We start from the raw sequence: 12805 nt of genomic DNA, 5'->3' as shown, positions 1-12805 counted from the left end.
TCATGGGTGCAGGGGCCCCAGCAGTTAGGCCACCTTATGCTGCCTTCTCTTGCACTTTAGCAGGGAACTGTATTGGAAGTGGAGCGGCTGGGACTCAATGTGCACTCAGATATGGGATGCTAATGTTGCAGGCAGCAGCTTAACCCACTGCACCACAATGTCAGCCCCTCTGGAAGCATTCAAGTAAAAAATGAATGATCACATTTCAGGGACATGCAGCAAGGATTCCAAAGGGGTAGGAAGTTCAATGAGGCTCATTTTAAGAATTTTAAGTCTAAAGCTCTTCCAGTCATGATTGTAAACGCCTTCAGAGTGGGAGCCACACCCTTGCATGTCCAGACCATCTCAAGTCCATCTGGGCTTTGTTAAAGACAAAGGGAAAGTTGGATGGGCTAATTTTAATATGGGAACCATCAGGGACAGTTGAGACTGAGTATGGTGCGTGGGGGAAATATCAAGTTTGCCTTCACAGTTCCCCACCTGCCTTCCTGTCCAGGGGTCAGGGAGCTCTTAGGCAAGGATAAAGAACCCCTGTAATCACAAGGAAGCACTCAGAGTCCCAGGAACACAACAAAGAGCATAAAAGAAAGCCCTTCACGCCTTCCAACAGTGCTGCTGCCATGAAGCAAATGCGCCCTGAGAAAATCAACACCATTCCAATGTCCACACACTGGCTTTTTTTCTGTGCACCTTTCACACACAAAGCTCAAGGACATACAGGGCAGAGAAGGGCCCATGGTGCAAGCCACAGGTGGACCAATTAAAGCCACCTTTGTTTAGCTCACAAAAGAAGATCTGGAATAAAGCAAGCCTAGGGGAGCCATCAATGCTTGGACCTTTCCATACCAAAACCCATCTGTTCTGATGGCTTCCGAGGCCCACAATCTGGTCTTGGTGGAAACTCTGTCCATTCATTAAGTTTCATAGAAACTTGGAGGAAGAAGAAGCAAAATAAGTAACCCAAAGGGAAGACAACAATAATAGCTCTTTCTGGGGGTCCTCAAGCATCCTTCCTTAACAGTGGTCATCACCACCCTGTGCTTCTGTGCAAACAGGGCCTTCATATCCATGCTGGGCTTTGGCAGCACTTGAACTGAGTCGTGCTTTTCTGCCGTGTTCCTGGCAGAGTATGTGTACAATAAGCTCTGCAATTAAAAATCCATCAATTTTGGTTCTGCCCTTTCAACTCATCTCTGTGAGGGTGAAAGCGTTCCCAATGCTGTGAGGCTCTCAGATGAGACGATATTGCAGGCACAGAGCGGTCAGATCCTGTAGCATAGTACAGTGAGCCCACTCAAAACAGGCGGTCAAATTCACACCAGGACACTAACAGCAGCATCACTGAGAAGCAGCTGTCATTGCAATCACTCTCTCCCCAGACCCAAGACATCAGCAGCTGCTTCTTAAGAACACTGAGCAATGAGGCCGGTGGTGAGGTAAGACCGAGACCAGGATGTCCTTGGAAACACAGTGCACAAAAGGTTACAACACAAAATTCAAGCAACTCTCCTGGTCCCAGTGCTGAGAACAGCCACGCAACTGGTGAGGCATATGGCAAGTATCTACCCAAATCTCCAGGTTCCATCAACATTTCTGGTTTGACATATGACAGATTTGTGAAACGCAGTCTTTAATGGAAGCATTGATAGTACTCAGGAGACAGAGGAAGCTTTCAGTTCCAAAAAGGAAATTGCTTTTGATTTGTCTCCTTTTCCAGAATTCATCAAAAATCTTCTCAATGCAAATTTTAAGAATCATCTTCTGCATGGAGAAACTGAGTCACTGGGTGATTGAGTGATTTAGTTTTTCAAAATAAAAATGTGCAGCAAAATAAGAAAGAGATGTATGCTACAGGTCAATAAACAGTGTATATTACTAAAAACATCATTGTAGAATAACAGGAAGACCTCCTGATTCCTGCTCTGTCCACGTAACTCTTCAGAAACATCTATGTGAAAAGAGCCAGCACCAAGCTCTGCCCTCAGGTAGGTCTGCATAGCCCTGAACATGTCTGCCTTGAGCTCCATTAGGGCAGAAGAAAGAAACACTTGTTTCCCAGAAAGTGCTGAGTCTGCCCTTCCTAATCTCCAGACTGCACCAAGAAAGAGGCTGCCCTGGGAGGTTTTCGAGGCAAGCCAGGGCCTGTGAGGCAACTTACAGGCCAAGGGCCAGGAGACACATACCAGTTTCCCAACTTGTAAGGGTTCAGGTGGAGGTGGGAGTAAGGCCACAGTCTTCAGCCAGCCCTTGTTTGTTTCTGGCCCCCATTTTCCCTTTCAATAAAGGCATCGAGAGCTCCCTGAGCCAAGCCTGGACTTGACCGCAGGAAATTTCAGACCCTTTCGGAGGAAGTTCCATGTGAATGTGCTGGGGCAGACTGGGCACCTTTGCATCATCAACTCCACTGCTCCCGGCTTGTTCCCTGGTCACTCTCAGGAAGTGAAGGAAGCCTACTTCTTTGACACTCTGACCAGCTACACTTGTGAAATCAGCTCTGCACAGTGATCAGTAAATGAGCCAGCCAGGAGTCATCTAGGGCCTAATGTGGCAATGCTTTTGTAGTCAGCAGTTTACATTCCTACCTTTTCTCTTGACAAAGCCCCTTACTGCCAGGGACAGTCAGACACTTGAGACTCTTATGAGCTCACTACCACCACACAGGCTTCCTTGCCCCTAGAAGGGGAACTCAGGTGCCCTGTGACCTTCTGCCCTGCAACATCCCACTGCCTCCGTCCCCCTTGTGCCTCTGCCAACCTGCCTGCAGCGTGTCGGATGCTGACGTGTGGGTCTTCATGAAATCACTGCCTGGTGACGGTTCATCCTGCAGGATGTTCTCCTGTTTACTTTGGCTCTCAGCCTGGAGTCCTTAGGATGAAGGCTGCCACACATCCTACATTCCCATGACAACAACATAGGTGGGACTCACATCTTCCCATCTGAGAAGCCAGAAGCACACGGAAAGCACACAAGAGCACCTACTCTTGACCCTCCGATGTTGAGGCAATGCCACTTTTTGCAGAGACCAACTAAGGAAACAGCAATCTCATGGTTTCTGAGATTTCCAGATTTAATAGAAAAATTAACCTGTCAATTCCTCTCCTCTGTATTGCTGCGTTCCCTCTTCCACCCTGGCCTCCTGGTGAATATCTACTTAGCTTTGGTGTCCGGCCAACCGGCTACCTCTGTTGTGACTATGGGCCCCTTCACACTCCCTTGCAGCTGTCTGTATATGCAACTCTCTTTCCTTCTGGTCTGTTGCCCTAAAGCCTTGACCAGCACCTGGCATCAACGTTGGCAAGTGAGTCAACGTATCAACCCCATCATGAGCAGATGAAGAATTCTGTTCTTTCCATTCTCCCTCCTGCGCCCCGGAAAGTCACATACCTTGTGGAGTTTGTCAGCGTTGTCGTAGTAACCCTGAAGTTCCTGGTGAAGCACCCGGTTCTCCTCAGTGAGGATCTCCACCATCTGCTGGGCTCGCTCCACGATCGCAAATGCATCTGGACCAAGCTGCTGGCTCGGGGAGGCGGCAGGTGGGGGCTGTGGAGCGGCCAGGGTCATCGGAAGTGGAAGCGGCAAGGAGACGGAGTGCAGCGGCCCACTGACTGGGGAGGTCTGGGAGGACATGGGGCTGTGCTGCTGCACTGTCGACGGGAAAGGAAGTTGGCACGGACGGCTGCAGGGAACACAAGGCCAGCAATCAGATCCCAGGGGAAGTGAGTGGTGGAGTAGGAAGGCAAGCCCAACGCTGTGTGCACCGTGGATGGCTTCCACCACGTGAGGTCCTCAGTGCACTTCCCAATGCCGGGTGGACACAGCAGGCCAAGTCCCTCATTCCACGGGTACTCACTCTGCTCCCCTCTGCATCAGCATTGTTTTGACTCCTGGGGATACAGCCCACATGACTCTCATGAGGCTTCCACTCTAACAGAGGATGGAGACAAGCTGGCCATCAGCAACAGTCAGCAAACAAAGCCGAGATTCAAACAGTAGTGGGCACTCTCCAAAGAATAAATGGAGCTATGTGAGAGGAGATGACTGAGTGGCTAACTCTGAGAGAGAGAGATCAGGGGAAAAGTCTTTGAGCTCAAGTCCAAATTACAGACAAGCAGGAGCCAGTGGTATGCACAGAGGAGACGGAGAAGTAGGGGGAAGGTGTATTTCAGTTAGGGGAATCAGTGTAGTGCATGGGGCCTACGGCAGGAATTAGCACTGGCATGGAAAGTGGAAGAGAGCAAGCTGGCACAAAGCACAGCCAGCAATCAGCAGGGCAAGAAAAAACTAGAGATGGGTAGGAGCCCTTGTGAGCCAAGAACAGACTTCCCCGTCAGGTGTACACGCCAGGGAAGGATCTGCCTTTCCTCTGAGTACTGCAATGGACAGGGTGCATGGGGACAAGATCTGATGCACAGAGCCAGTGAGGAGGCCAAGATGTGGCCAGGTGAGAACTAGGGACTCACAGAGTTGCAGCGGAAGTGAAACTGCTGGGTGGTTTGCTTTTGTTTTGTATATATTGTGGATGGTATGAAAGGCTGGCAGGAAAATTAAAATTATTCCTCAGGTGTGAGCTCCATGAAAATGAAAAGGGATATCATTGAATAAAAAGGGTATGTCTAGGGGGAGAACTAATTTATGTTTTGTTTTGCTGGAGTGGGAGAGGTTTGGAGATGGAGTCTAATGTTGGCCATGTTATAAAGAACACATGCAGGTATCCCTTGATGGCCCAAATTCTTGCTATTGGCTCCTACATTTGAAACTGTGAGTTTCCAACTCTTGTCCCCACTTCTTAACAATTCCTTCCTCACTATTCCGTTGACCAGTTTCCTAAGAATCACTGTCTTGTCTTTTAATCTCAGCCAAGAGCTCCTGACAACCCCTTCAGGTATAAACACCAGAGTCCTGATGTCTAGTTCTCCAATCGCAGATGTCCCATGCTGCAGAAAACTGGGAAAACTAGTTTTTCTGCAGACCTTCTCAACATTTAGGTCTCACCCCAGGAACTGGAGATAAAGTGCTAAGAATCACCAGCAACACCCAAATCATCAATGCTCTGGGTCCTAGGACTGAGCCCTGGAGATCCAGCTGCTTCTACTCAGTAACACTCGCATGTGTCACCTTCTCTAACTTGTGTTCATCCATCTACAAAGCTCCCACAACAACCTCATTTTTCCTGGACCTCTGTTTTCCTCTAAGTCTGTTTTCTGGGAATGTTTTGGGACCCTGTCAATCTTCACATCTCTCATCTCATAAGAAGGTCTCATAGCCTGAATACCTATGGATGCCAACTCCTAGTGGCTAAATGTCTACAAAAAACTTTGACAAGGGTCACCTTGACTCCCCCGCTAATACACACACGGGTATGCAGACCTTGATAAAGATGATCTCAGAATAAACTCAGCAGAACCTAACAGTCACGAACACTGGGCATTGCTTGGGTAACTGACACCCAGCACTCACTATTTTCCGAGTGGATTCCCTGATGTCCTCAACCTAGGAGCCCCTTCAGTTTCCGGCTAAAATAAGTGGGATTTGAGTTTTCCTGGCAACGTAATGAGGCACCGTGGAGCTCAATGCAGCTGTTTATTTGGTAAGTGGACTTCAAGGAAGGTTGCCAGTGGGAAGACATAAACCATCCGTCGTCCTCTCTCTCTTTGCACACAATCACAAAATGACCTGGCCAGCTCTTCAGACATAAAACATCCCTGCACTTTGATAAATTCATGCCGCTTCCACACTCAAGTGAATGTGAATACATGTTATCCTGAGCGTATCCTGAGTGTTATCCTGAGGTTCAATTCCATCAAAGAATGAAATGCCCCAGTCTCCCATTCATAATGCCCAGCTTTCACCCCAGGTCATAGGCACTCCTTTCAGGCTTGGACCTAAGGACCAGAGATCTGCCACTGAGTACAGCTTCCTGCAGACTGTCCAAAGCTTACCTGCCTTTTTCATGGAAAGAGGTGACTTAGTTAAGAGCCAACATGCCACAGATTCCTCAAAAGCAGACCCCCATTCCCTTCTCCTGGCCATTCTCTTCACAATTCACCCAAGGTGAAGGATAAGTGCAGCTGGATTTCTTGGCAGTGGGGCATAGCGGGGAAAGCTGCCTGCAGTGCTGGTTCAAGTCCCGGTTGCTCCAGTTCTGATCCAGCTCTCTGCTATGGTCTGGGAAAGCAATGGAAGATGGCCCACATGCTTAGGCCTCTGCACCCGGGTGAGAGAACCGGAGGAAGTTCCAGGCTCTGGCTTCAAATTGGTGCAGCTCCAGCTGTTGCGGCCATTTGGGGAGTGAACCAGTGGATGGAAGACTTCTTTCTCTCTCTCTCTGCCTTTGCCTCTCTGTAATTCTGCCTTTTAAATAAATAATAATCTTTAAATAAAATAAAATGGCCATCAATGTCAAGTCTATTTAGACAAGAAAAACAAGACCCAGGATGGCATGTTGTAAAATATAGGAACAGATAACAACAGAGATAACAAGAATGCAGAGGAGTTTCAAGCTCAGGTGTTCTGATTCCAGAGTCACTACACTTCCCTGGACTGGTGACAGCAGGGAGGGAAGGAAACCACCTTCAGTTCTCTGTCCCTTGGTCCCTAACACTTATCTGTGGCCCATGATGCACACCCTAACACAGAAGCACTATGACTGTTAGAAGGCTGAAACAGCCCCTAGGGAAGCATGAGGGTTAGCAACCTGCCTCTAGGTTGTTCTTGGATCATAACCTACATTCAACTTGATCTTCTCACAGGTGAGTGTCTTGTCTACAGAGAGCATTTAACTAACATTGACTGAGGGGCTGTGCCATCTGCCAGGCACTACATTTCACTTCTTTGCTTAATCCTCACAGCAACAGGAGAGGCACCACCACCTCCATTTTCAAGAGAAAACCTGGGTTCAGGAGGTCAAACAACAGGCCCTACTTCTCTCTCAAGGGATTGGTTGAACCTTGGGAAACCAAACTGACCAGTGATTTAAATATACCTGAGCAGGGCTGAAACTGCATCTATACTATGTGTGAAAAAAGAGATCTCTGGATTGAAAGAGCTACATCTAACAGACAAAACTGCCTCAAGGCTAGCCATCCATGACCAGTGAGCGGACCCTGCTGTGAGCAGCCTGACTCCCAGAATCTGCACCCACACGATTTTGCCCAAGTCGCCCTCCTGACAACACATCACCACCGGCCTTATGATTTGTAATTTGCTCTCTTCAATTCCCATTTAAATAGAAAATTACTTAATATTTCATACATATGTGTCTTTGTCCCTAATTATTAGCAGGCAAGAATTCTAAGGATAGAAAATCGTGACTGATGCTGAGTTGGCAGTCAATAAAGGCTTGTCAACTACTGTAGTGCTTAAGCCCAACAGCAGGTTAGGCCATGTCTGCTTTAAGAGTTTTCAAGGATAAACAACACTCCAACAGCATTATTAAAGAAGAGATGCCTGGCACTTATTTTCCTTCTGGTTTCTACAGGCAGACTCTGGAATCATGAAGTAGTCAACACAGTAACACAGCTCATGCATTTGCAGTCACAAAACACACCCCCAAATTGGAGTGGGGATGTCATTTGGCTTGGGGAGACAAGATCATCAGTGACTGCTACACAGCAGGCCGTCTGCTCCTCTCTGCACACAACAAACCTAAATAACCACATGTTTTCACATCATGCCTGAAAGTAAGTGTGCCATGAAAAAACAGCACTGTAAAAATGGGGCCCTTTAATTCTAGAGGGCTGGGCATTGCATGCTGCCATTCCCTATGTGTACGCGTCATCCTGTTTTACAGGAGGGCTCAGGGGAGTCACATGACACACCAGTGGTCTCGCAGTCTACCTACAGCCAAACAGGGGACTTGAGCCCACATGCTTCCACCACACAGGGTGCCTCCTTATGTTGGCAGAAGACAGCACTGCTCCTTAGTGTGTCTGTGTGTGTGTGTGGTGGTGGTGGTGGGGGTCTTTGTTTTGCCCTTGGGTCAAATTCCGGTTCTGCTTCTGTAACCATGGACAAGCTTTTGGCCTTTCCTTCACCTTGAACCAGTGACAATTGCTATTTACAGTGTCTACCTTGCAGAGTCTGTGAGATTAAATGAGATGATACCAATGAAGCATTGCACTGTGTCTGTCTTCAGGGAAGGGCTAATGCCTGCTAGCCTCTCTTCTTACCACTCACTGCTACAGGGTGTTAGGGAAGAGCCAGGAAGCACCAGTCCTGGGTCTCTCTCCCTTCCCCTTCAAGCACTGTGTGGTAAGAATCACAGTCCCTAGGCTGAGAGCCTCAGCAAAGAATCACAGCGTGCTTTAGCGAACATAGAATGGGATGTAGAGTGATGCAGTAAAGGAAATGTACTCTTTCCTACAGAGACGTCACAGCTTTCAGTCCTGTGTTGTCCCAAACTATGGCCATTGCCACAGGCAACCACTGAGCACACTTGAAATGTGCACTATATTCTTAGTACAAAAAATATAAAATATCTCATTAATAGATCTTTATATTGATTACCTGTGAAACATTTTGGATACAATGGGTTAAATAATTTAAAAGCTTTTGTTTTTGAGTATGTTTTATTTTTAACTGACACATACAGTTTTGTACATATTGATGGGATACCATATGATGTTTCTAAACATACATACATCATGAGATGTTCAATCAGGGTAAACATGTTTTAAATGGTTATTATGTCTTTAAATTAATTATATATATTTTAAAAATATTTTTATGTATTTGAAAGGCAAAGAGAGAGAAAGAGAGAGAGAGAGAAACCTTCTATTTGCTATTAACTCTCCAAATGCCTTCATCGGGAAAGGTGGGGCCAGGCTGATGCCAGCAGCCCAGAACTCAATCCAGGTCTCTTACATGGGTTGCAGGGGCCTGGGTACTTAAACCATCACCTCTGTCCACCAGTGTACAGAGTACCAGGAAGTTGGAATCAGAAACAGGGCTGAGACTTGAATCCAGGCAGCCTGATATGGGACGCAGTTGTCCCTAGCAGTGTCTTTTTATTTATTTATTTATTTTATTTATTTGAAAAGCAAAAGGATACAGAAGGAGAGAGAGAGAGATCTTTTTTTTTTTTTTTTGACAGATAGAGTAGACAGTGAAAGAGAGATAGTCAGAGAGAAAGATCTTCCTTCCGTTGGTTCACCCCCCAAATAGCCACTACAGTCAGAACTGCACCTATCCGAAGCCAGGAGCCAGGTGCTCCCTCCTGGTCTCCCACACGGGTGCAGGCGCCCAAGCACTTGGTCCATCCTCCAGTGCCTTCCTGGGCCACAGCAGAGAGCTGGACTGGAAGAGGAGGAACCGGGACTAGAACGCGGTGCCCATATGGGATGCCAGCGCCACAGGCGGAGGATTAAACCAAGTGAGCCACAGCACCAGCCCCCCTAGCAGTGTCTTAACCACTGTGCTAAACGCCCATTTCAATTTCATCTATTTCTTTTAAACTTTTAAAAAGGAAGCTTCTAGGCAATTTTAAAATAGATCATGGTTCACACATTTCTGTTGGGCAGTAAAGCTCTAGATCATACTGCATGGGCCTCATTTTGGATAGCCAGTTCCAGAATTCAATGAGCAAGCATCAAAGCAACTCACACACACAGACCAGCTGCTTCCAGCCTGTGATCCCAGGTCCCCAAGTGTGAACGGTGATCATCCAGCTATGTTCAATATATTAACTCTGTGTTTATCTACAGATAGCCCATCAGGCTAATCCGAATAAAAATGGCTTATTTAATTGACAAAAATTTTGTAAAACATGACAGGAAGAGAAAAATCAATGGCTTCGCAAACGAAGGATGTGGTCAAATCATTCATAAAAGAAAAAATGAGGTGCCAGCGTTGTAGTGGGTAAAGCTGCCACCTGCAGCTCTGGCATCCCATATGGGCACTGGTTTGTGTTGCGGCTGCTCCACTTTCAATCTAGCTCCCTGCTAATGGCCTGGGAAAAGCAGCAGAAGATGACCTGAGTGTTTGGACTCCTGCCACCCATGTGGATGACCTGCAAGAAATTCCTGGTTCCTGGCTTGTGCTTGGCCCATTGCTGGCCATTGTAGCCACCTGGAGAGTGAACCAGTGAATCAAGGATCTCTCTCTCTCTCTCTCTCTCTCTCTATATATATATATATATATATATAAAACTCTGACTTTCAAATGAATAAAAAAATCTTTATTAAAGAGGGAGAGAGAGAAAACAAAAGTGGCTAAACCCACATTTCCAACACAAACTTATTAACAGAGAAATAAAAATTAAAACTATTTTCCCATTTGTCAGTATTAACAAGTCATTTCAACAAGCAAAATTTTTTAAAAATTTCTCAAGATAGGATACACATTAGGATTGTGTCTGTGTGAAAAACAACGCATAGGAAAGAGACTGGGAGGAACTACTACAAAAGGTAAGGGTTTCAGGTGAAGGGACTATAGAATTTTTCTATTCATACTTTTCTGTTCTTTACACATTTTCTATAATAAACAAGCATGACTACCTTTATAAAAATTTATTATCTAAGTTATGCCTGTACATTACAGAAAAATTAGAAAATATAGATAAGAAAAAATCAGCATATTTTAAATAATCAGAATAAAGTAGACAAAATGAAATTTTAAAATGAGATGAAATAATACAGGATTTCTTGGGTCTCGAAATCTTAAAGTTTGAATACTCTCACTCAGTAAAAATACCTCATATCTACAGGGAACTATGTAACTTTCAGTATTTTCTTCTAAGTTTTTGATCCTCAAAGCAACACAGTGAATGGAATATTTACCAGTGGTTATCTCTGGATAATGGAACTGAATGTGTCCTTCTCTTGGGGGTCAGGAGAGGATGGGAATTATCTATATTTCTAAATGTTCTACAACGGATGTTTTATTTATATAAAAAATCAGTTTTCGGGACAATTTGCTGTAACAAAATTTGCAGATAAGAAAGCTGTACAACTAGCTAAAAGATGAGAGAGAGTCAGAATTCAAACCCCCTCAAGTCTCCTTTTCCAAATCCATGGTACTCCCTAGCTGCACTCACTGGTCACACAGACACTCTAGTCTCACAAATGTTCAAGTTAAGACTCAAACCTTGGGTAAACTCACATCAAAATCACTGCTATGCAGGGCAGACAGAGCTAATCCTGCTATTTAGCAGAGTCCCTCATTGAATGCATTACAGCTGGAATAGCATCAGATTTCCTGAGAAAGTAACCTGAATCTGACCCTACCTTGCTAAAATTCCCACACTGCCGAGCTACTTGTCAGGACACAGAGAGCACTTCTCTTGGCTCAGCCAGCCACAGGTCAGCCTAAATACCGTACAAACTCCTGATTCTCGTGCAGGAACTCAAAACACTAGGGTAGCTGGCGGGATTTCTATAAGGCTGCACGGCCTCATTTTCATTAAGGACAAAGTGTAGTTTTTAATGCAACGGCCCTGGCTCTGGCTTACCTTTTGGACCCAGATAGCAATTTATTTTCATAACTGTAAAAATTGTAAATCATAATTCACTTTTTTGGGGCCGGCGCCGCTGCTCACTAGGCTAATCCTCTCTGCCTGCGGCACCGGCACACCGGGTTCTAGTCCCGGTCAGGGCGCTGGATTCTGTCCCGGTTGCCCCTCTTCCAGGCCAGCTCTCTGCTATGGCCCGGGAGTGCAATGGAGGATGGGCCAGGTGCTTGGGCCCTGCACCCCATGAGAGACCAGGAGAAGCACCTGGCTCCTGGCTTCGGATCAGCGGGGCACGCCCGCCGCAGCGGCCATTGGAGGGTGAACCAACGGTAAAGGAAGACCTTTCTCTCTGTCTCTCTCTCTCACTGTCCACTCTGCCTGTCAAAAATAAATAAATAAAATAAAATAATTCACTTTTTTGGAGACACATACTCCCCAAATTCTCCTCCCTCTTCCAGCCATTTCTAACACAAAATAAGAGTCATTACCGGACCTCTTTCTCGTAACACCCGTACAACTTGTTTCAAACATGGAGCCCACCAGGAGTAGGCCCTGACGCTCAGTGTATACCTCCAGGCTTGTTCACATTCTAAACTGCACTCTGGCTGCACTGTTGGGCTGACATGGGTTCCTGGAGAACTCCCACCACCTTTATTTGCCACACTCACTTGTGCTTCTGAACTTGGCCCCTCTTCCCTCCCCCTCTCCCCTTGCCCTGTCACGCACATGTTCCCAAAGGATGTAAGTACCTTTGACCCAATCCTAAATAAAATAAAATCAGGACATTTCCTTGCGGGAAATGCTCAGTGCCTTCTTTTTTTTTTTTTTTTAAGAAAATAGTGATCTGTGATTTTGTCATGCCACAGCTCTGCTTCTCTCCATGAACACAGAACACTGCAAGGCACCCGCATGGTGATGACTGGACTGTGCTGAGAGGTGAGGAAGGAAAGCCACAACACCTCCAGCTCTGACATCTTCATATACGATGATTTATGTCAGCCTAGGCCTGAAGGACTGGACCAACCACAGTGATCTCAGGCTTTTATAAAGGATCTATCTACACTGTAAAAACCAAATTAATAATTCAGAAGTGAATGAAATAGCCAACAGTTACCATTCTTGTCTCTGCTTCTAGAAATCTAGCAAGTCAAACCCCCTGTGCTGAAGGGATAAAGTAGAGCCAAGAAAAGGGGCAAAGAGGCCCAGTACAGGTTCAGAGGGGAATGTGTAGTCTTAAGTGTTCGTTGCATCAGCGAGAGTCATTTTCATTTTACAAACTGAAACTGCCTACATAAAAATTAGACTTGAGTCATTATTTATCATCTTCTAAAACTGAAACAGTCTGCTAAAAATGTCTAT

The 12805-nt window shown here is 46.0% G+C and overlaps 1 protein-coding gene across 44 annotated transcripts in view; it reads right to left on the bottom strand.

Moving 5' to 3' along the window:
- Positions 1-12805, bottom strand: part of AMOTL1 (angiomotin like 1) — a 183754-nt gene that overhangs the window by 57225 nt on the left and 113724 nt on the right. For all 44 annotated transcript variants that reach the window (XM_070076967.2, XM_051820643.3, XM_070076937.2 and 41 more), the window contains one exon: positions 3385-3676. In XM_070076967.2, coding sequence (XP_069933068.1) covers positions 3385-3676 — 292 coding nt within the window. The remainder of the gene's footprint in view (positions 1-3384; positions 3677-12805) is intronic.

Source organism: Oryctolagus cuniculus, chromosome 1 (assembly GCF_051225735.1).
Source record: "Oryctolagus cuniculus isolate XC-2025 breed Fujian yellow rabbit chromosome 1, ASM5122573v1, whole genome shotgun sequence".
Classification (NCBI taxonomy): Eukaryota; Metazoa; Chordata; class Mammalia; order Lagomorpha; family Leporidae; genus Oryctolagus; species Oryctolagus cuniculus.
This window is presented reverse-complemented; position numbering and strand designations above follow the sequence as displayed.